Source organism: Mustela nivalis (assembly GCF_964662115.1).
Source record: "Mustela nivalis genome assembly, chromosome: 16".
Lineage (NCBI taxonomy): Eukaryota > Metazoa > Chordata > Mammalia > Carnivora > Mustelidae > Mustela > Mustela nivalis.
In genome coordinates this window covers 40,766,421-40,791,749 of record NC_139035.1, presented here as the reverse complement: position 1 = coordinate 40,791,749, position 25,329 = coordinate 40,766,421, and the positions used below count along the sequence as shown (strand labels likewise).

Below are 25,329 nucleotides of genomic sequence, written 5' to 3'. Positions count from 1 at the left end.
AACTGTAAATATCAATGTCCTCTCAAATTACTTATTATAAAAGTAAAAATAATAACCACGAAGTTAAGAAGCCAGACAATATCTTAACCAAGTGATCAAAATTAACATCACCTAGCAGGGAGGCAAATGGAGAACATGCCCCTCTGGATAGAATACGGTCAGAAGGACACAATGCCAGTCTAAAAACCACAGCCTTAATTTAATTGTAAGGAAATACCAGAAAAAAACAAATTGAGGGATGAAAATGACCTGTATTCTTTAAAAATGTCAAGGTCCTAAACAAAAAAGAAAAGCTAAGGAACTATTCCAGTTTAAAGAAGACTAGAGATATGAAACTAAAGCTACTTCATGACCTTGGACTGGATCTTGTACTGAAGAAAATATTATAATGTATAATTGAGTACAACTGGGACAAGCGACAAAACTGAAACACAGACCCTAAGACTGACCAACATATTATACTGACATTAAACCACCAGTACTTTGGTTATACAACAAACAGCTTTGTTTTTTGGAAATACACACTGAAGTATTAAGGGGTAAAGGGATTTGATGTATGCAACCCTCTTTCAAATGTTTCAGAAACATTTACATATATATGTATTTGTGTGTGATGTATATATCTGTGTATGTGTATATACATGCAAACATACACGCACACACACAGAAAGTTAATGTGGCAAATGTTAAATTGATGAATTTGGGTAAGGAGTATACAGAGCTCTTTTTCTATCTTGAAACTTTTTTTAAGTCTACAATATTTCAAAGTAAATATTCTTAAAGCAGTATATTAAGTCTATACCAATCCAAATCTTTGTAGAATCTGTATCCAATTGCATAAGATCTATAGAGCAGTTAAAGAAATCTGATTTTTACAGCCCTCTCAAGCAAAGATGAAAATCATAGTACTGGGACATTTAACTAATATTTAAGTCTCTCCAGGGCAAGTAATTTTTTTTTTTTTTTTTTTAGGGCAAGTCATCTTTATAAAATACTGCTTGGAGAAAAAAAAATCATGGTACCATCTCTGAATTTTAAAAACACTTAAAACGGGGGCGCCTGGGTAGCTCAGTGGGTTAAGGTCTCTGCCTTTGGCTCAGGTCATGATCTCAGGGTCCTGGGATGGAGCCCCGTGTCAAGCTCTCTGCTCAGCGGGGAGCCTGCTTCCTCCGCTCTCTGCCTGCTTGTGATCTCTGTCTGTCAAATAAATAAAATATTTTAAAAAATTAAATAAATAAAAGAAATATCACTTAGTTAAAAAAAAAAAAAGCTTAAAATGCCAAGTTCCTCTAAATGAGTTGAGAATACAACAGGGGTATATTCTAGACTGGGCAGTTACTTTACCAGTAAGTGAGTAAACAACTTTGAAAAGAAAAGGCATATTGGCAATAGGTATAAAGAAATGAATCAGCACTGACCACAAAAGTCCACACAAGAATAAACTGTAATTACCGAATAGGATCTTAGGGTCCTTAAAAATGATCTAATTTCAGCAGGTCAAGTCTTCACAACTATTTGAGTGAAACAATGGTATGAAAAAGAAACCAGATAAATCTAAGAGTCAATGCAAATGATGTATCTGAAAATGATGTCCTATATTAGGAGATATATATATATACACACACACATACACACGAATATATATATGAATGAGAAAGACAATTACAAAATTGTAAGCTCTAAGTCAATGTTTCCCAAAGCATGCTCCAAATAACACTAATTTTACAGGATGTTAGTAGACATTATTCACAAAAGAAGTCCAAGATTAAACATGCTTGAGAAATAGCTAGACAGGCTTCTTAACTGGGCCTTCAATGTACTAAAACGGGCTTTATCATTTTTAAAGGGGCACAGACAAGGCAGCATTTCCCAAATGTATTTGACTTCAGAATCTTTCTTTTGGGGCACCTGGCTGGCTCAGTTGGTAGAGCTGCATGCTTTAGGAGTTCAAGCCCTACACTGGGCACAGACCTTACTAAATAATAAACAAAACTGGATTCAACAAAAACTTTTAAAAAACTGATGTTATTGAAAAAAAGAATCTTTCAATTATTAGCTCAGGTACTGTTTGAAGAAACAGAATTTATTTATTTATTTATTTACTTATTGAAGATTTTATTTATTTATTTGACAAAGAGAGATCACAAGTAGGCAGAAAGGCAGGCAGAGAGAGAGAGAGGAGGAAGCAGGCTCCCTGCCGAGCAGAGAGCCGGATGCGGGACTCAATCCCAGGACCCTGAGATCATGACCTGAGCTGAAGGTAGAGGCTTAACCCAATGAGCCACCCAGGCGCCCAAGAAACAGCATTTAAAACAAAAAAAGTTGGTCACAGTTTTTAATTGCTAAGGAACTTTGGTAAAAATAGAAATTCATAGGGGCTGAGGTAATCAAGCAAAGATGTATAAGTGTTCAACTACTGTCTCACTGGGAAAAGTGCAGTCTACTTTGAGACTACACCTTTAAATGAAAAGCAATTAGAGCTCAGTTAATATTCTTTCTCCACAGGTTATTCCCTCAACCAATTCCCAACCCTCTGTAAAATACCTCACCAGTATTTCTATTTTAAAAGTGGCAAGTGTTACGCTGAAAAGACAGGTATCTTTAATACTGTGAGAAACAAACTTTACTCTCTCTATTAGTACTGTAAATTTAAGCATAGAAACCCATGAATTTGCAGCTATTTCAAAAATTAAACAAATCGTCTGTTTACTAATGCCCAACTATGTCTTTTACTTCATGTCCCCACTCATGTTATTCCCTATGACCTAGTGCCCTACTTTGCAAATATCATAAACCCTAAGGCCCTATTCAAGTCCCATATTTTCCAGAAAACCTTCTTAGATATTTTACTCCCAGTTACCATAACTCTACAAGTTACATATATATACTCATACATATAAAAGTTTGTAATAATCAGCTACTTGCTATTTTCACTAACCATTTGCTTTGAATCCCTTACTTTTACTAATATATTAAGAAAGGAAAATTTGAGAATCATTTTAGTCATAAAATTTAGAAGCCATTTAATTCAACTTTTAAATTTTTACAGATAAAGAAAATGAGGCCCAAGAGGTTAAGTGCCGTGGTAAAGGTCATGAAGTTAGTTAGTGGCAGAACTATTCTGACTTTAAGTTCATACTCATCTTTCCATAGCACTTTGAACAAACTCCTTAAAAGAATGAATGTTGGACTCAATGTCATTAGCTATAAACTTCAGAGATCTTTTAAGTTAGGGCTGCCAGGTTCAACAAATAAAAACATGAGATCCTCGTGTATCTCATTGTGAATTTCTCTGAAATTCACATTTAACTGGGCATCCTACTTTAGAGTAAAAAGGAGTATTAGAGGAAAAAGAGCAACTTGAAAGAAAAACAGAAAATAACACTAGTAAACTGCTTAAACAAAACATTTTTCTAGGACATGGTACTATTTAAAATGTCTTCCTTTTAGGACACCAACCAACTCAGCAATCAGAAATACATCATCAACAGATCTAATAACATCTAAAGAAATACATTTGGAATTCTAATTTTGGTCCAGCACTTAAAATATACAGTGCAAGTAAAAAGGGCCAGTCTCTAAAATCTATAAACTTATCAAACTCAACACCCCAAAAACAAGTAATCCAATCGAGAAATGGGCAGAAGACACGAAGACATTTCTCCAAAGAAGACATCCAATGACCAACACACACACCAAAAAGTGCTCAAAATCACTTGGCATCAGGGAAATAGAAATCAAAACCACGTCAAGAAAATCAAAACCAAGTCAGGAAATGACAGGTGTTGGTGAAGATGTGGAGAAAGGGGAACATTCCTACACTGTTGGTGGGAATGCAAGCCAGTGCAGCCAAACTAGAAAACAGTATGGCAGTTCCTCAGAAAGTTGAAAATGGAGCCATCCTATAACCCAGCAACTGCACTACTGGGTATTTACCCCAAAGATAGAAATGTAGTCATCTGAAGGAACACCTGCACCCCAATATTTATAGCAGCAATGCCCACAATAGCCAAACTATGGAAAGAGCCCAGACATCTATCAACAGATGAATGGATAAAGATGTAGTGTACACACACACACACACACACACAGGAATATTATGCAGCCATCAAAAATTGAAATCTTGCCATTTGCAACAAAGTGGATGAGACCAGAGGGTATTATACTAAGCAAAATAAGTCAATCAGAGAAAGACAATTATCATATGATCTCACTGATATGAGGATTTGAGAAACAAGACACAGGATCATAGAGGAAGTGAGGGAAAAATGAAACAAGATGAAACCAGAGACAGAGACAAACTGTAAGACACTCTTACTCTTAGGAAACAAACTGAGGGTTGCTGGAGAGGAGGAGGGTAAGGGGATAGGGTGGCTGGGTGATGGACACTGGGGAGAATATGTGCTATGGTAAGCACTGTGAATTGTGTAAGACTGATGAATCACAGACCTGTACCTCCGAAGCAAATAATACATTACACGTTAATTTAAAAAAAATGAATAGGAATAAACCTGTAGTTCAGAAAGAAAGAAAGAAAGAAAGAAAGAAAGAAAGAAAGAAAGAAAGAAATTATATGGACAATAATGCAGCATTTTTGGGAATGAGGAAATGTTAACTCACTAAATTAAAGTTTGAAGAAGTTAAAAAAAAATACAGTGCAAGTATCCCTCAACATATGCATGTATTTTACCAAGAAGATAGTTTAAAAAGAAGTTTCATAAAATAGATGTTATTGAACATCTAAGTTGAGAATAAGTAGATAAGGACAAGAGGTAAGAAATGTTATCATCCAAACAATGGGCTCTGGCTATAGCTGGATAAATCAAAGACAAGGCTAATCTGGGTTAGTAGGCCAGCAAGCTGGAGTAGGTGGGTGGCGTGGCAACTTCTTTCCACTTACAAGTCATTCTACCTCTCATCCCTAAAAGGAGGAAAGAATCAAGAATTCTGTTTTTATGGGAAAATCAAGAATAAAGTGACTGAATTTCCAGCCAAACCAACCAGTTCAAATGCCAAAAATCTCATCATTAGGTAATAGAGATTTCTTTCCCTAGTTTACACTGTCACAAAGTGGTTCTTCATAATGATGAAACCCCGCACTTTGCAGTAAGACTCTGTAAAATTAACACAGTCTATGTGAAATTTGCACAAAGATTCTAACAATTGGAAAGAAAATAATTTGAAAATAAAAATATGTATTGTGCTAAAATATGTATGAATCCAAATATTTAAAAATGAGTCACATTTACTCAATGACTCACTAAACAAATATTGGTTGTGAGGTTAATATGTGCAATTGCATAAGACTAAGCACTATTAAAACATCAAAATGTTATGAGTAGTGCCCAGATTCCACTTTTTCTTAAAAGCCACTTGCTCTGTTTGGAATATAAATGGCATTTTTTTATTCCATAAAATTATGTTTATTGGGTCCTATGTCAGCAAACAATCCCCACGTACTTCATGATGCGTATGCAATACTACCGAATTTAATCATTATATTTAACAAACAAGATTTCCATGGAAAAAGGTCATCAGTGTTATAACTTAGGATGATACCATCTTAGCTTAGTCCTGATTAGAGCCAGGAGCAAAACTGGGGGCAAGGTTTTAACCCCTACAGGATGAGAAAGAGAGAAGAAGGGAAATTAACAGTAAAGGACTCAGAGAAGAAAGAGGAAAGAGACAGGGACAGAAGCTGCTGGAAGTCAGGAAAATGGAGCATGTGATCAGGGGTGACAGAAAACAAAGATTTCCATTCTGATGTACCTAATTTAGGAGAAAGGATGTCAACAAGGTTAGGATAAAGAGTCAAGTATGGACAGTATTTTCAGCAGCTAGTCAGTAAGCTAAATGAAGGAAATCATTGTGATCCCAAAATAACAAATTTAGACACAATTTCAGGTGATCTCTTACAAAAGTTTTCTACTGAAGTTGGTAATACACAAAACACCTTTCCTTTTCTTTCCTTTTTTCTTTTTCTTCTTATAGAGGTATCAATGACCAGGAGCATTAGACCAAAATGAATAGAAAAACTGTGTATAATAATAAAGAAACTTTAAATAATTCAACTGGAAAATAAGATCTCTGAATGCTTATAATTTCTTTCACCCCAATTCAAATGCTACAGAACATGTTTAAAGAGCTCTCACTGTTTTAAAAAATGTGATATACTATAGTGCAGGAAATATACTTCTGGTCTTAGTATATGATAAAAATACAAATTTTCAAAGAAGAAAACTCTAAAAGCCACAAGAATTTTGAAAGCATGAAAAAAACAAATCCATATTAATGTTTCTTCTTTCTTCATAGAATAATCATAATACACAATTCCTGGAATATATTTTATTTTATTTTTTATTTTTATTTTTTAAGATTTTATTTATTTATTTGACAGAGAGAGATCACAAGTAGGCAGAGAGGCAGGCAGAGAGATAGAGGAGGAAGCAGGCTCCCTGCCGAGCAGAGAGCCCGATGCGGGACTCGATCCCAGGACCCTGAGTTCATGACCTGAGCCGAAGGCAGCGGCTTAACCCACTGAGCCACCCAGGCGCCCCCTGGAATATATTTTAAAGGCCGGTCCTACTACAAGTCATTGTAAGGCTGATACATTGAAAATGTTTTCTTGTTGTTTCATACATTTTACCAAAGGCAAAGCCATTATTTTTGCCAAAAGTATTCCAGAAATTAAGCTCTTATCATTAAAAATTTTTCCTAAACACCTTCATCCAATTAACCTTCATTTTGTACTTCTACTTACTTGGCATTTATGACATGCTTTCTTAGGGCACAGTTAACCACCAAAAAATAATTTTATGAATATATCTATTTATTAATATCTGTATTTCCCAAACAATACATGTATGTGAACATACATAGTCTATCAATAAAGGCACCTTATTTTCTTTGAAACATATACCTTTTGACCTCCCGGAGCTTCAACTGTGTGATGTTCTTTCAATTTCTGTTCTTGTTCCATAATGTCTTTCAAATGTTCATTTACCTTAAAATATAAAAACACTAATTTGAATTTATATTCAAATATGACAGTGAAATAACACGCACCATAAAATGTCTGTGGTCAGATCTCCGATGTCAAATATTGGCATCACTTAAATAAGAAAATTTCATTTTCCCAACCAGAAAAAAATAGTATTTTACAGGTGTTTTATTTGATATTCTTAAATTAATTTATTTAAAAATTTGCTGAGTCTCTACTATATGTCAGGAGCTGGTTAGAGTTCTAGAGAAAAAAGGTACTCAATTTCCAATTTTAATGCTTACAAAACAAACCTTTTAAATTTTTATTTTCTTTAAAGATTTATTTGAGAGAGAGAGAATGAGCAGTGGGGAGGGGCAGAGGGAGAGAGTGGAGAGAAGCAGACTCCCTGTGGAGCAGGAAGCCTGACTCGGGGCTTGATCCCAAGACCTGGAGATGATAACCTTATCCAAAGGCAGACACTTAACTGACTGAGCCACCCAGAACCCCAACAAACTTTTGATTTAAAGATCTTATTTATTTATTTATTTATTTGAGAGGGAGAATGTAAGAGGGCACAAGCAGGGTGAGCAGCAGCAACAGAGGAGAGGGAGAAGCCAGATCCCCGATGAGCAGGGAGCTCACTATGGGGCTTGATTCCAGGACCCTGAGATCATGATCTGAGCTGAAGGTAGATGCTTAACCAACTGAGCCATCCAGGCGCCCCAACAAACTTTTTCATAAAAACTTTATTATCTCTTTAAGGACTAGTAAATGGAAATTATTTTCCTTAAAATTAATGTTTTTATTTTCAATAAAAACACTGTAGGTTTTTTTTAAAATGGCATGAAGCATTTATTTTATTATTTTTTCAATTTCAGTAGAGTTAACATTACGATACTAAATTAGTTTCAGGTGTACAATATGGTGATTCAACAATTCTGTGTATGACTCTTGTGCTCATCAAGGTAAGTGTACTCTTCATCCCCTTCACCTATTTCAACTATCCCCTCAACCCTTCTCCCCTCTGATAATCATCTGTTTGTCTCTATAGTTAAGAGTCTGTTTTCTGGTTTGTGTCCTTTTTTTCCTTTATTCTGTTTCTTAAACTCCACAAGTGAGTGAAATCATATGGTATTTGTCTTTCTCTGACTTATTTCACTTAGCATTATACTCTCTAGATCTATCCATGTTGTTGCAAAGGACAAGATTTCCTTCTTTTCTAATGGCTAAGTAACATTCCTGTGTGTGTGTGTGTGTGTGTGTGTGTGTGTGTGTGTGTGACACACACACACAGTAGAAAACACTTGGAATCAAGTTCTTAATCTGTGATTTCATAGACCTGTCCCTGAATCATGAGCCGGTTTTACTGCCATCATAAGGCCACAGCTAAAATAGATGTAAAAATCTTCTCTATGAGAAGTTTCTTGGGAGAAGGTCTAATTTATCTCCTATTACATTACTCAAACACCCATAATCTAGAAAGGTTAAGAAACAGTCTATATAGTACATAAAATATTTCTTAAGAATACTTTAAACAATTCTGGATTTTGAGCTAATGATTTTAAGGTCACTCTAGTAACGAAAAATAAATGTTCACATTGTTTAATTATGGCACTCTGGAAAACATTAATGCCATTATCAACCACGATAACTCTAAACCCATAATTTTCTGAACTCTTCTATTGCCCAGAATTCAGTTCAGTGGCTAAAAACAAATGGAGAGAGAGGGGGCCTGGGTGGCTCAGAGGGTTAAGGATCTGTCTTTGGCACAGGTCATGAACCCGGGGTCCTGGGATAGAGTCCCATATCGGGCTCCCTGCAGTTTGGGGAGAATGCTTCTCCCTTTGCCTCTGCCTCTGCCTCTCTCTCTCATGAATAAATAAAATCTCTCAAAAAATAAAAATAAAAACAAACGGAGAATTTAAATTTATGATAAAATTTTTATAAGGTTTTATTTATTTATTCATGAGAGACGGAGAGAGAGGCAAAAGGAGAAGCAAGCTCAAGGGAGGGAGACGTGGGACTGGATCCCAGATGATGGGATCATGACCCGAGCCGAAGGGGAGCCACCCAGGCACCCAATTTATGATAAATTTAATTAACAATAATCACTAAGAGTTTTTTCTATTCATGATATTTCTAAGGGGTTACAAGGGATTTTATCAACAGATTTATTTTAGTATATGAATATGCCATGCTATAACATTTTCTAGTTAATCTCTTAGATCATCAATTTGGTTGTATAAAACACTCTAAGAGACAACAGAATTAGGAAAGACTTGGGTCTGAATCAAAACCTGTACTTACAAGCTATGACCTTAATAATTCCTTGATGCCTCTCAGCCTCAGATTTTAGTTTGAATAAAAGCTACCTCATAAAGCGGTTTGGGGTAGTATGGCTCTAAAATGGTCTCCACTAATCCCCTTGAATGAGAGAAGGACCTAATTTGCTTCTAACCAACAGAATACAACTAAGGTGATAGGGTATCATGTTAGTGATCACGTTACATAACATTCTAATTTCCATCTTGCTAGTCAACTCTCTTGCTGGCTTTGACGATGCAAGCTACCATGCTGGGAGCTATCCTATGGAGAGGCCCACATGGCAGGGAATTGCTAGCCTTGCCTCCACAGAGGCAATAAGAAACTGAGGCCTTTAGTCCAACTGCCTGCACTAAACCCTGCCAACAACCGTATGAACTTGGAAGTAGATCCTACCCATTAATTTTAAGATATACTAGCTTTTATTTATTTATTTTCATTTTAAAATATAAAATAGTAGGGCTCCCAGCAGGCTCAGTCAGTAGAACACATGACTCGATCTCAGGGTTTTGAGTTTCTTCCTTTGAAAGAAAGGAACACGCTGAGTGAAATCTATGTTTCTATGGTTTTCTCCTCAATTCACACAATGCACAGTGGCTAGAACTCAAGCAGAAAACCAGTCTTGTTGGAATGAGGAACTGAGGGAGAAATCTGAGACTGTCAGAATGGCTAGACTTTGAGGAAGAGTATCCTTGGAAAGAAGGAATCACTACAAGGGAGACCCCAGCTCCATGTATAAACTGACATCAAATCCTTGGCTGAGCCCTGAACTATGCACATGTAGTAAAGACTCCAAGCAGCACAGAGGGGAAACAAGTGCTGGCAGGCTGAAGAAGCTACCTGCTACATAGGAGACCAGTGTGGCACTTGAGTCCTACCAACACCTTGGGTTCTCCTTTCAAACTTTAGAAGGGTCACACATGATTTAGAAGTAAAGACTGAATTTAAGATAAGTACAGAGAAGTATTACCGGATTTGTCAAAATGGACGCCATCTTCCAAACCAACTCAGGAATAATCTCAGGATAGTAATGGGGATGAGAGAGAGAGCAGAGAAGGCTAGTAAATGAGTAAACAACTCTTTAGAGAGGTTCTGTATATGGATGAATGGGGTTTTATCTGGATGGGGAAGTTTTATTTTCCTCCTTATGGTTTATCTGATAAAACCCTAGATAAGCTGGGTTACCCACCTTCTCTCTAGGGTGCATCTATGGAGGTAAGTATTACTGGAGAAATTTACACAAGGAAGTCAGTTTCACTTTAAATTTAGAAGTACACACTTCAAATGAACACTCAGGGCTTACTGCCAGGCCAAGAAGTGTGTCATTAAGAAGTTCACTTTCCCACATTTCAAGACGATTTCATCCTTTCTTCTCTAGTCCTCAAACTTTCCATAACCCATCCCTTCTTACTGTTAGTTGAGGACCTTGCCTCTCCTTTTTTGAGACTAGAGATGGGGAGCCATCAGGTGGGACTTTTTTCTTCTTGCCACCAAATCAGTAAACTTTCTGCATCAGTACTCCTTCTCTTTCTTTCTTCCCTGCTGTTAAAGTAGAGAGAGTCTCCCCTCCAGCATCCTAACAGAGGGCAGTTTCTCTTCACTTATTGCTCTGGAACTCTTTCTTTCTTTGTCACGGTCACTGATCCTCTGCTTCGGTTCTTGTCAAGCTTTCATGTGCTTGTCAAGTTTTCAAGTGCGTATGAGTCATGGGAGCTTGTTAAAATGCAGGCTCTGATTTGATGGGTCTGGGCTTTGGGTGGAGAGTAGGCATTTCTAAGAAGCTTCAGGTGCTGCTAATGCTACTGGTGTATGGACCACACTGTTATTCCCTCAATCTCCTGCATCATTCAGTTCTCCCTCCCTATTGGATCATTCTCACAAGAATATAGACTTTCTGTAGTGTTTCCCATCCTGATGAATAAAACTTCATTCTTGGATTCAAAAAATATTTACTCAACACTCACAGTGTATAATACCCTACTCTGAGTGCTGGGAATTATATTTATCTGATAAGAAATAATTATTATTAAATGTAATTATAGATGTTGCAGAATATACAGAAATCTATTTTAATCATTTTAACAGAATTTTTTTTTTTAGTCAAAAGGTAATGGGAAATTTTAAGTAACTTGAACAACTTTACTTTTCATTTTGATTTAAAACAAAAACAGTAATGGAGTGTGCCTTAGTCTGTTCAGGCTGCTGTAACAGAAATAACCACAGAATAGGTAGCTTATAAACAACAGAAATTTCTTTCTTTTTTTTTAAATTTTTTTTGGAAAAATTAAAAAAAAAAACATTTTATTTATTTATTTGACAGAGATTACAAGTAGGTAGAGAGGCAGGCAGAGAGAGAGGGGGAAGCAGGGCCCCTGCTGAGCAGAGAGCAGACACTTAACCCACTAAGCCACCCAGGTGCCCCTTTTTAAAAATTTTTTGTTTAAATTCAATTTAGCTAACATATAGTATATTATTAGTTTCAGGAATAGAATTTAGTGATTCATCCATTGCATATAACACCAAGTGTACATTAGATCAAGTGCCCTCCTTAATGTCTCTCACCCAATGTCCCCCTCCCTCTACCCAACTCCCCTCCAGCAACCCTCAGGCGGTTTCCCATAGTCAAGAGTCATTTACAGTTTGCCTCCTTCTGTTTTTATCTTATTTTTCCTTCCCTGCCCCATGCTCATCTGTTTTGTTTCTTAAATTCCACATATGAGTGAAATCATATATTTGTCTTTCTATGACTGACTTATTTCGCATAGCATAATACCCTCTAGTTCCATCCAGAAATTTATTTCTCATAAACCTGGATGCAGAGCATTCCAAGATCAGGGGACCAGCAGATTTGGTGTCTGGTGAGGGCCTGCTTCCTGGCCATCTCTTTGCTGTGACATCACAGAGCAGAAGGAGCAAGGGAGCCCCCTGGGGCCTCTTTTATATGGGCATTAATCCCATTATAACTTAATCACTTAAAGGCCTCACTTCCCAACATCATCACATTGGGGGTTAGGATTTCAAAATAAGAATTTTGGGTAGAGAAAACCAGCAATGTGTGGCAGAGTGGCAGTGCATAACTGAGGATTTTAATTGAGGATAAATTGAGGAGTTTCTGGTTATGAAACTCATTTTTACTACAGTGGGTATATTCCTACCTTATTAATCCAGTACATGACAGCATCCTCAATATCATATGGCAGATCCGTGGCTTGAAAAAAAGCTGAATACTGTTGAGCACACGCAATTACTTTTTCTATACTGACCATTTCTACGGTATAAGCCATCATTAGCGTATCTATCATGGCCAAGTGAGCACTCTGCAAATATAAAAGAACACAGAGTTTTAAAATTACACTTAGAAACTGTTGTTTATATATTTTAAAATGCTAATAATAATTCCTAACGAACAGTAACAGAACTAAAGACTACAGAAGACAAGCCTTAATAAGAAAGCACAAAATAAGAGATGAGCTAACTGAACCAAACTAATTTATTATTGAAATAATTATTGAGGATCCTTAAGACATTCATTATCTTCTACTCAGAAAATGTTCCTTTCCCCATTTTTCCTATTTTTAATAATGTTATAGTCATTTATTCAGCAATACAACTTACAAACTTCAAGATACTATGTCTGGTGCACCGATTATTAATGGTACTAGTCAATTTCCAATCTTTGACTATGCTTTTGCCCCGGGCTTCACATCCACATAGTAGAAATTCCTAAATTCTACTTCCAAAATGTCTTTCAATCTACTGATTGCCACAGTGCCAGTGCAGACCATCAATATTTGCCACCCTTGAAGGAGACAAAGACCTCTGATTCTCCTGGCTCCATCTTCCTCCTCATCCTATTCACCCAGCAGCCCAGGACTTCCAATCTTTCCTTTGCCTTTATTTGTTGGTGTACATGTTTTCTTGTTTTTAAACACAAAAGTGTTATTACATGGTGATTGTTAAAAGTTCCAAACATTACAAAGTATATAAAATAGGAATTACCTCTCTCCTAGTCCTTCTCCCCTAGCAACAGGTATAGTCTACTATATATTCTTACAAAGACATTCAATGCACATCAAATAGGTAAATATTCACATTGTGTCCTCTTCTCTGGCATTATAAACAATGGTACAACATTATATTTCTCCAGAGGCAATTTTAAACTGTGGGACTATTGGGTCCAAGAGCAACCACATTTTAAGTTTTCATAAATAACCACTGATCTGCTTCCTAGAAAGCTTCTGGCAACGTTTATCTCCTGCCAAGAATGTTATCACTCTGCCTGTTTCCCCACATTTTTTGTCAAATATGACATCATTCACTTTTTATCATATGTATCAGTCTGAAAGGTTAAAAAAAAACCACTCTTGTTCGACTTTGCATTTCTCTGAAAGAGGATGAGCATCTTTTTACATGCTAAACAAAAAAATTGTATTTTTTCCTTGGAAAACTGCCTGCTTATATCTTTCATCTATTTTTCTTTTGGGGATGTTCCTCTATCTTCATTTCTTGATTTGTGAGTGTTCTTTATATATTAGGAAGATTAGATCTGTATCATTCTGATAGCAAATACATTTTCCTAGTTTGCCTTTGGATTTTCAACTTTATTTATAGTACGCTATAGGGAAGATCTAAACATATTCTTGGTAAAAATCTATTGATCTCAATATTATGGCTTCAGAATTTACCCCATGTTTACAAAAGGCTTCCTCACCCCAAGAATATGGAAATATTGTCCTCTATTTTTTCTATTAACTTTAAACCTATCTAGAATTTGTTTCTGAAGACATTATAAACTAAGGCTAGTCATTTTTCCAAATCAGAGATTTCATCATATCATTCTCTCATGAAGTCTATCTCATTTACTTTATATAAGTCTAAACTCCTTAACAGAGGTAAAGTTCTTTAATCATTGCCCTATCAGTCTAGCATTATATTTTACCATTTCTTTCTCCCAATCCACACTCCTTTCAGAAGAGCCACAGAAGACTGCTGTTTCCCAAATCTGTCACCAAATTTCAGGTTTCTATGCCCTTGCTGCTGTCATCTTCTTTACAAATATATACTAAGTCCTGACATTGGCTTAATTGCCATCTTAATTCTAAAGGTTTTTTTCCAACTCATTTTCCAATCAAAATGACTCATTCTTCCTACAGAATGAGTAGAGGTTCCTACAAAATAGTTTGTACTTGCAGTAAATTTTGACTTATGTGAAGAAGGGCATGGGTACTGGTATTTTTAAAAAGCTCCCCAGAAGCCAGGGTTGAGAATCACTATCTCACCGTAGTATGGTCACCTGTACACAACACTATTCTCCTAGTGAGAAAGTAGGACTTTTGAGGGCAAGGAGATATTTATCTTCATATTTCCTATACCTAACATGGTACCTGGCAACTAGTAAGAGCTGGAAAGAAGGAAAGAAGCAGGGTGTCTGGGGGGTTTAGTTGGTTAAGCGACCAACTCTTGATTTTGGCTCAGATCATGATCTCAGTTCATGATCTCAAGGTCATGAGATTGGAGTGTGCTTAAGAGTCTCTCTCTTCTCCCCTTCTACCTCTCCCCATTCGCATGCTCTCTCCAAAAATCTAAAAAAATAAAATTAAAAAGAAAGAAGGAAAGAAGCTAGTCTGTGTGTCACTGTAAGGAAGGAAGAGCTAACTTTACACTGGAGCTTAAAAAAGAGGGTTTTGACTAGGAGGTGATAGACTAGCCTACCAAAAAGTTAGCACTGTTTATAGAAAGGCAGATACCTTATCTTAATAATGGCAATCATAAAACCAATGGTGATTCCTACTTAATAAGTCTAATTCATGTGCCAGATGCCATTCTAAGACTTCATTAATATATTAGTTCTTTCATTTCAAATCTTTTCTGAAATAAGGCTGGAAATAATATACATTTTCTATAACACAACTCTCTAAAGGAAGTATCATATACATTTTACATGTGAGGAAGCTGAAGTTCAGACAATTAAATATTTTGTCCAAACTTTATGTGCTCTTTCTACTTTTGTGCAGTTGGTAGAAATTAAATCATTTAGTTAGGCAAGCAATATTTTTAGAAATGATAAACACCATCTGCAAGAAAGAAAAATAAGCATCAATAATTGTTTCAAATTCAGATATTTTCATATTCTACCTTATCCGACAAGTCTTTTCCGGAATGCTATGCCCAGACAGACCAGTTATTCCTTCAGACCTGAAGTGGCACACTGAATCAACTTCCTTTCACTCAAGTCATTTATCTGTATGTGTCTTTTCTATTAAACTCTGGCCCTGGAGAGTAGAGAGCCTGTCTTTTTTATCTTTGTTCCTAGCACAATGTTTTAAAAAGGAAAGCTCTTAGAAATTAGTATTTAATTAGTATTAAATTAATAATTAGTATTTAAGGGAATTAAAAGTTTTAGCATAACTCTTTTGAACAAAAATGTGGGAAAACATTTCAAGAGCCATAAAACTATTTGCATACTCTTTATAAAGATTCTTTCTCTTGGAAATTTATTCTACAGATATAATTTGAGAGGAAAAAATAACTGTGAATGAAAGTGACATTATATTATACATAACAAAAAGGAAGGAAACAATGTTACAATCATAATAAGTAATTTATAGTATCTTAAAATATTTAACAACAGGTGAAAATACGCACAATATTGAGTAGAAAAAAACAACACTGCTTATAATAATGTTCAGGATATATACACATGCATACAATATGTATATACATACATGTATGGATATACACATATAACATATATAAAACAGGAAGGGATAAGCTGTTAAAAAAACTTACTTAGAAACTACCTTATCACAGTATGCAAAAAAATGCATATAAAATCTAGCATTTACTTCAAAAAATTAGGAAACAGTAGAACTAATTGGTAATATTTTTTAAACGATTTATTTATTTATTTATTTGACACACAGAGAGAGATCACAAGTAGGCAGAGAGGCAGGCAGAGAGAGAGAGGGAAGCAGGCTCCCTGCTGAGCAGAGAGCCCTATGCAGGACTCAATCCCAGGACCTAAGATCATGACCTTGAGCTGAAGGCAGCTGCTTAACCAACACAGCCACCCAGGCACCCAGTAATACCTTTTCAAAACAAAAACATTTTCTCATTTCACTAATTACTTAACTTCTACAAATTCAAAAATAAATTTATATAAATACCACTCTTGTCCTTATGGTTATTTCTATATGATATTCAACCACTTTTAAACTAAAAATTTTCAAAATAAATATTAAATAAATTCTAGTAATTTTTTACCCTTTAACGTTACTATATGAGTTAGAGCTAAATTAAAAATTATGTAAAACAGAAAGAGAAAAGCTGCAAATGAAAAAATTAATACATAATATAAATAAAACTGTAGATCGAGCTGCAAATAGAAAAGTATATACATAATGTATCTAGAAAAGATCAATAATAAAAACAAAATAAACTCTAGGCTACAACCAGTATAGAGTAATTTATATCTCTAAATAAAACATACATCTATAATTTCTTACCTAAAACATTAAGATCAGAATAACAATGATAGCTAACACATAGTTCCATGTGCCATGTAATGTTTTCAGCATTTGTATTAAACTTATTTAATACAACCACCCCGTGAGAGGGACTCTTATTATGCTTATTTTACAGATGAGGAAACTGTGTAACCTGTTCAAGGTGAGTCAGCAAAGAGGCAGTGATGCAGGGATTCAAACCTAGAAGTCTGGCTCCAGGGCCCATACCACCTGACACCAGCAGGCTGACTCATCCCAGTGCTACCCTCTCTGAGTCTGCGTATTAGCAGGAGGCGAGGCAGCAGTGGCAGAAGCAATAACTGCCACCACCAGGTGGCAGAGCAGAAAGTCTATGGGCCGTCTAAGAGCAGTAGTATTAAGACTGCTTACAGAATAAAAAGCAGTTCCAATGAAAAAGGAAAGGATACAGAATCCCAATGAATTTAACTTGACAGAGCTTAAAGTATCACACAAACACCAATAGTAGGTTCTATATATGTGTTATAAAAGTTATATTTTTGTTCTGTCCAATCAGTGGAGACTAGATAAAATGAATTACATTTACATATTAGAAATTAAAGTTAAAGCTATGGCATAAGGAAGAGTGCTTAATTAAGCGTCATATATTAGTAAGACAGAAGTTCTAGTATTGCATGCCTCTTATTATTCTTGTATCAGATTTAGACACAGAACTTAAAAAAAAAAAATTCCTAAAAAGAAGCCAGGCTTTGCTTGGCCTCCTGTGTGATACAGTGGCTCTAACACCTACCATGCCCAAGCAGTCCTAGAGGGAGATGGGAGGGAGCAAAGACTTAACAAATCAATCATGAACATTATGTATTTGAATTATTCTGCTAAAATGATATGCACAGCATATACATATCTGACCACGGTTTCTCAAAATTAATTCCAATTCAGAAAATTATACCTTGCATATTATTTATTTTTAAAACAGGTTTATTATATGTTTCATTTATCTTTAGTTTACATGGAGATAAAAGTAAAATAGCGCTAAATCTACTAAAATATCACTACACATCCATTAGGAAGGCTATAATTAAAAAGTCACATAGTAACAACTGTTGGCAAAAATGTAGGGAAGTCAGAACCCTATACCCTGCTAGTAAAAACATAAAATGATACAGCTGTTGTGCAAAACACTTTGGCAGTTCCTCAAAGAATTAAACAAAGTATTACCATTTGATCAATTCTACCTTTAGGTGTATATATATCATATATAATATAAATAAATAAAACCACATATATAAAGAAATAAAACCACAAAATCTGTTCACAAACATTCATAATAGCCAAAAAGGTAGAAACAACCCAAATGTCCATCAACTGATGAATGGATAAACAAAATATAGATATTCCATACAACAGAATACAACTCAGCAATAAAATTGTGGTATATACAAATAGAATACAACTCAGCAATAAAATAGTGATATATACAACACAGATGAACCTTGAAAACAATATGCTAAGTAAAAGATGCCAACCTCGGGCGCCTGGGTGGCTCAGTGGGTTAAGCCGCTGCCTTTGGCTCAGGTCATGATCTCAGGGTCCCGGGATCGAGCCCCAAATTGGGCTCTCTGCTCAGTAGGGAGCCTGCTTCCCCCTCTCTTTTTCTGCCTGCCTCTCTGCCTACTTGTGATCTCTCCCTGTCGAATAAATAAACAAATAAATCTTAAAAAAAAAAAAAAGATGCCAATCTCTCTCTCTCTCTCTCACACACACACACATATATTATTCCATTTATAGGAAATGTCCAAAATGGGCAATATATATAGATAGAAAATAGAAAAGCAGTTGCTCAGGGTTGGGGGTGGGAGATGGGGAGATAGGATGGTGATAGTAAAGGGTGTAGGGTCTCTCTTCAGGGTGATAAAAATTTTCTAAAATTGTGGAGATGCTTGTACAATTGTGAATATACTAAAAGCCATTACACTGTACTATTCAAATGGGTGAATTATATGCTACATTAACTTTATCTCAAGCTGGTACTCAGAAAAACCAGATTAATTTGTGATGTTCTTCTCCCACTTTTCCAGTATAAAGATCTCATATATCACCATTTCTGGCTCTAAGTGAGCCATTATTCATAGGTTTGCCAAGTATCTTTATAAATACTTCCAGGTAAAGGGTGATTTATTTTTCTAGATAGTAGGCTATTTTATTATTTTAAGTAATATCTAAGAAAGATCATAAATGATGATCTTTAAAAATATCTTTTATCCAGATTAGTTGAAGCCATAAGAAATTAGAAATAAAAATATGTTAAAGGAAAACAGAATTTAGCATATTTATTTTTCTTTTTATCATCAATATATAGACATCTCCTGCTTAAAGGTATGCAGAATGCAAACTTATAGAAATAAGCAAATGTTATTTTTAATAATATCTAAAATACCCACTATCTAGAAAAATAAATCACCCTTCACCTTAAAGTATCTAGAATCTTAGATATTTCTTCTTCTTTTTTAAGACTTTTATTTATTTATTTGACAGACAGAGATCAGAAATAGGCAGAGAAGTAGGCAGGAGGGGATGGGAACCAGGTTCCCTGCTCAACAGAAAGCCTGATTTGGGGCTCAATCAGGACCCTGAAGATCATGATCTGAGCCAAAGGCAGAGGTTTAACCCACTGAGCCACCCAGGCGCCCTTAGAGATTTCTACAGTTGGCATGAAAACCAAAATTTTCCAGAAGAAAAAGAAACTTCTAATCATAATCTCTGTCCTCTGGTATAAGGAATTCATAGCACATCAAAAATCCAGCCTATCAAAAGTGGGTTGACCCAAGGAGCAAAAAGCACTGGCCTTAGAAACAAAGTCAGGAGTATACACTGACCAACAAAGATTTTAGTTGTAACCTACAGGAGAATTATGGTATTGCTATTTGTGACCTACTGAGGGTGTACCCAACCTTTATTAAACAGAGGACCAAACAGAGCCACTGTTGCTCTGCTCTCGCCAGACAGAATGGTGAAAATGGCAACACTGACCAGGGAGCTGATGGCCACAGGATTCAAAATACCCCTCTCTTGAGATTCAATATTAATTCTGCCTAAATTTAACAAATATAACACACAACAAAACAGCAGAGAGTTCTCTTTAATCTGTTTCTATAAGGTTTGCAGGGGCATCTGCTTTATATTCTGTCATTTGCATTTCATGAATTTGACAATCATACTACCCAATGGAGAACCATTTTCAAGATAACGTTGAATCAAATGGATACTAAGCTTTATTCTAAAATGAGTCTATACAAAATATAGCATAGCTCAAATGTCTAGTAAAAGATCCTGACCAATGAAAGATACTATGTCTCCTGAGCAGTTCCATCAATTTCATCTGGAATATGTCTAACCTTTAACAGCAAGTGTACTTAAATGAGGATCTACTAGGTAGACACATATAGGAACAGCATAACAGTAACGAAACACATATGGTAAACAAAGAAAACAGTCTACCACAGTGGTTCTAAATCCAACTGAGCATCAAATCACAAATTCCCTAGCCCCAAACCTTAGAGATGGTGATTCTTTATTTCCCTAGAGAGAGTCCCCAAAATAGCATCCTAACAGGAATCTTGCCTCCAATAGTCCCCAGAACCACAAGAAATTAACCTTCTACAACACATCTCTAATCACAACATTCTACAAGCAAAAGCCTTCTGTGACTTCCCAGGGCCTACCAAACAAGTCCAAAGTTATTTGATTAATGAAGTTCTTCATTATCTTAAAATAATCACTCTTGTCAGGCCACATCTTCCCCTACTTCTTCTTTAAACCCTATGGTCTAGTAGTGTAGATTAAGACCAAGGACTATTTAAGTGGAGAGCCTAGGTTCACTTGACTGTGTCACCTACTATGTAGTTTTGAGCAAAGTCCTCAATTTCTCTGTGCTTCAATATCCTCATCTGTAAAATGACGACAGTAAGAGTACAAGGCATTTTGTGCTCTAAAAATAACATTGTTTATGTCCAGAATACGGTTGGGGTAAACCACTCAAAAGCTATGCCAGTTTGTAACCAGGAGGTAACCTGGACTATTCAAGCAGACAGCTCAACCTGACTGGCAGCTGCCATAGCAGATATTAGAATATACACAAAAACCACTGTGAAAGTGCTGCCAGTGCTCTAACTAGAGCAATGCTGAGATATGGCTGACGGAGGTGGATCTCGGCCAATACAGCCATATTAAGATGGGCATGGGAGGCAATGTAACCGTCCCTAGCCAAGAGCTGCATCAGGATGTGGACGCTTATCTCTGGGAAGGAGTCCTGGGGGCAGATGTTTACCTTATGATTCAAAAATGGAAAAACTCTATGGTTCCAGTTTTGAATTACATGTAATCAATAAGAACATGTGATTATATACATGTATTTTTCCTACCCCTAAGGTGAAGAATGGGCCTAGAAGCAGTAACTACTAAAGTAGCAATAAATACACCTGTGCCCAGATCTTGGTATCTAAATACCATTTCCCGCATTAATATAAAACCAAGCCTCTTTAGAAAATGACTGAATCCAAGTCAGAAACAGATAAAGTACAAATTGAGCCTGGAATATACAGTTGGGTCAGAAAGAAAAAAAATATTCAAAGACTGATGGGGAGATGTCAAAAAGTTACAGAAGCCAGCTTACATGGGGCTCCTTCTGACAAATATGGACCCATTTTTTTAATATAAAAAAGATTAATGACAACAATGAGTTATAGTAAAAGGAATTAAAAAAAAAATCCATGAGTCCAAGGTGATAATCATTACAAGGGAAAGAAAGAGAATGCTTTCTTTACATTACAATGCCAAATTAGAAATGTAAAATTAGAGAGGAGGAGTCAAGATGGTGAAGGAGTAGCACACTGAGATGACATCAGGTCACAGGAGTTCAGCTAGATAGTTATCAAACCATTCTGAACACCTACAAACCCAATAGGAGATTGAAGAGAAGAAGAGCAGTAATTCTAGAAACAGAAAATGGACCACTTTCTGAAAGGAAGGACATGTGGAGAAATGAATTGGAAGCAACGGGAAGATAGACTGTTGGGGGAGGGGCTGGCTCCTGGCAAGCAGTGGAGCAATGGAATACAAAATCAGAACTTTTAGAAGTCTGCTCCACTGGGCAACATCACTCCAGAGGCGAAGCGGGGGTGGAGCCCTCGCAGGGACAGTGTGGTCTCAGGTCCCGTGGGGCCACAGAAGGATCAGGGGTGTCTGAGTGTAGCAGAGCTCACAGGTATCAGAGCAGGGAAGCTGGCTACAGAGCCAGAGCCAAGGAATGAGCTCTCAGCTCTGGGTTACCTCAAACTGTGATCTGCGGCATAGTTGGACCATTGCTCTTAGAGCAGGGACCCCACAAGTGGCAGATCCCGGGAGACCCATCTTCATCCACCATAAGAACAGAGCAGGAGGGATCTGCTAGGTTTGGAGACTCCAAACGGGGGTGTGCACCAGAGACAGAAACGCAAAGTCACAGGCTGGGTGAGCTTGGGGCACAGCCAGAAACCAGGGAGACAGGAGTAATTGACTGTTTTTCTCCAAGGGCACACTGAAGAGTGGGGCCACGAGCTCTCAGCTCCTCTGAGCCAGAGATTGGGAAGCCGCCATTTTCATTCCCATCCTCCAGAGCTCTACTGAAAGCATTCAGGAAACAAAAGCTCCTAAGAGTGAACTGAGCAGATTACTTAGCCTGGCCCCTGGCAAGGGTAGCCCAATTTCACCTCTTGGGCAAAGAAATTTGAGAATCACTCCAACAGGCCCCTTCCCCAGAAGATCATCAAGAACATCCAGCCAAGACCAAGCTCACTGAACAAGGAGAACAGCAGAATTTCAGAGGGGGGGAAGCAAAGCATGAAATTCATGGCTTTCTCCCTGTGATTCTTTAGTCTTGTAAAGTTCATTAAATGTTCTTAATTTTATTTTTTTCTTATTCTAATTTTTTAAACTTTTCCTCTTTTAACATCTTTTAAGTAATTTATCTCAACAATACCTTTCTTTAAAAAAAATCTTTTTAATCCTACATTATTATAGTCATATTTTATCCTTCACTGTTTCTAACTTTATTTTTTGTATACATACAGGGTTTTCTCTTCTAAAAAATTTTTGGGATACAATTTCTTCTAACAGATCAAAATATACCCTAAATCTAGCACATGGCTTTGTTCTAATCTCCAGCCTGAGCAAATTCTCTCTACTTTTCCTCTTTCTTTTCCCAACCAATTACCAATACATTTTTTAGAACTTTTCTTCAATTTTCATCTTTACAGTCATATTCTATCCCTTCATCGTGTTTACCCCTATTTTTGTATATATGTTTTTTTTTCTTTAAAATTTTGGAAGGTAGTTTCTTCTAACAGATCAAAAAATACACCCAAAATTAAGTGGGTGGTTCTGTTCTATTCACCATCTAATATACATTTTCTTAATTTTTAATTTTGTTTAAACTTCTTTTTACCCCCTTTTTTCTCTTCTGATTTGGTTAACATACATTTTTCTGGGGTCTTTGCCACCCTTTTAGTATTTTATTCTCTTGTTCATATTCTTATCCAGATAAAAGGACAAGGCAGAAAAACTCATCACACACACACACACACACACAAAAAAAAAAAAAAAAAAAAAATAAGAGGTGGTACCAAAGGCTAGTGATCTAATCAATAGGGACCATGGTAACATGTCAGATCTAGAGTTCAGAATGACAATTCTCAAGGTGCTAGCTGCACTTGAAAAAGGCATGGAAGATATTAGAAAAATCTGTCTAGAGAAATAAAAGCCCTTTCTGGAGAAATGAAAGAAATAAAATCTCACCAAGCTGAAATAAGAAAAGTTATTAATGAGGTACAAAAAAATGGAGGTTCTTACTGTTAGGTAAATGAGGCAGAAGAGAGAATTAGTGATAGAGAAGACCAAATGACAGGGAATAAAGAAGATGAGCAAAAGAGAGACAAACTACTACTGGACCACAAGGGGAGTATTCAAGAGATAAGTGATATCATAAAATGAAACAATATTAGAACAATTGGGATTCCAGAAGAAGAAAGAGAGAAGGGGCAGAAAGTATATGGGAGCAAATTATAATAGAGAATTTCCCTAATAGGGCAAAGGAAACAAGCATCAAAATCCAGGAGGCACAGAGAATCCACCTCAAAATCAATAAAAATAGGTCCACACCCCATCATCTAATAGTAAACCTTATAAGTCTTAGTGACAAAGAGAAAATCCCCAAAGCAGCTCAGGACAAGAAATCTATAACATACAATGGTATAAATATTAGATTGGCAGCAGACTTATCCACAGAGACCTAGCAGGCCAGAAAGAACTGGCATGGTATAGTCAGAGCACTAAATGAGAAAAAATATGCAGCCAAGAATACTATATCCAGTTGGGCTATCATTGAAGAGACAAGGAGAGATTAAAAGCTTCCAGGACAAACAAAAACTAGAAGAATTTGTAAAAACCAAACCAGCCCTACAAGAAAAATTGAAAGGGGAACTCAAAGCAAAGAGAGAGCCTAAAAGTAGTAGACCAGAAAGGAACAGAGACAATACAGTAACAGTCACCTTACAGGCAATACAGTGGCACTAAATTTATATCTCTCAATAGTTACCCTGAATGTAAATGGGCCAAATGCCCCAATCAAAAGACACAGGGTATAAGAATGGATAAAAAAGCAAAATCCTTGTTATCTATAAGAAACTCATTTCAGACCCAAAGACACTTCCAGATTTAAAGTGAGGGGGTGGAAAACAATATACCGTGCTAATAGATATCAAAAGAAAGCTGGGGTGGCAATCCTTGTATCAGATCAATTAGATTTTAAGCCAAAGACTATATAAGAGATTAGGAAGGACACTATGTCATACTCAAAAGATCTGTCCAACAGGAAGATCTAACAATTTTAAATATCTATGCCCCTAACATGGGAGCAGCCAACTATATAAACCAACTAATAACAAAATCAAAGAAACACATCCACAATAATACAATAATAGTAGGGGACTTTAACAGCCCCCCTCACTGAAATGCTCTGATCATCCAGGCAAAACAACAATAAGGAAATAAAGGCCTTAAATGATACACTGGACCAGATGGACATCACGGATATATTCAGAACATTCCATCCCAAAGCAACAGAATACACATTCTTCTCTAGTGCACATGGAACATTCTCCAGAATAGATCACATCCTGGGTCACAAATCAGGTCTCAACCGGTACCAAAAGACTGGGATCATTCTCTGCATATTTTCAGACCACAATGCTGTGAAGCTAGAACTCAACTGCAAGAGGAAAGTTGGAAAGAACTCAAATACATGGAGGCTAAAGAGCATCCTACTAAATGAATGGGTCACCCAGGAAATTAAAGAATTGAAAAATTCATGGAAACAAATGATAATGAAAACACAACTGTTCAAAAATCTGTGGGACACAGCAAAGGCAGTCCTGAGAGGAAAGTATATAGCCATAGAAGCCTTTCTCAAGAAACAAGAAAGGTCTCAAATACACAACCTAACCATAC

General features: G+C 36.4%; 1 protein-coding gene across 4 annotated transcripts in view; it reads right to left on the bottom strand.

The window, feature by feature from the left end:
• CAMSAP2 (calmodulin regulated spectrin associated protein family member 2) overlaps positions 1-25,329 on the bottom strand; it is a gene marked incomplete at its 5' end in the record, with an annotated part of 119,505 nt that overhangs the window by 34,865 nt on the left and 59,311 nt on the right. For all 4 annotated transcript variants that reach the window (XM_082701955.1, XM_082701956.1, XM_082701957.1 and 1 more), the window contains 2 exons: positions 6,920-7,003; positions 12,460-12,621. In XM_082701955.1, coding sequence (XP_082558081.1) covers positions 6,920-7,003; positions 12,460-12,621 — 246 coding nt within the window. The remainder of the gene's footprint in view (positions 1-6,919; positions 7,004-12,459; positions 12,622-25,329) is intronic.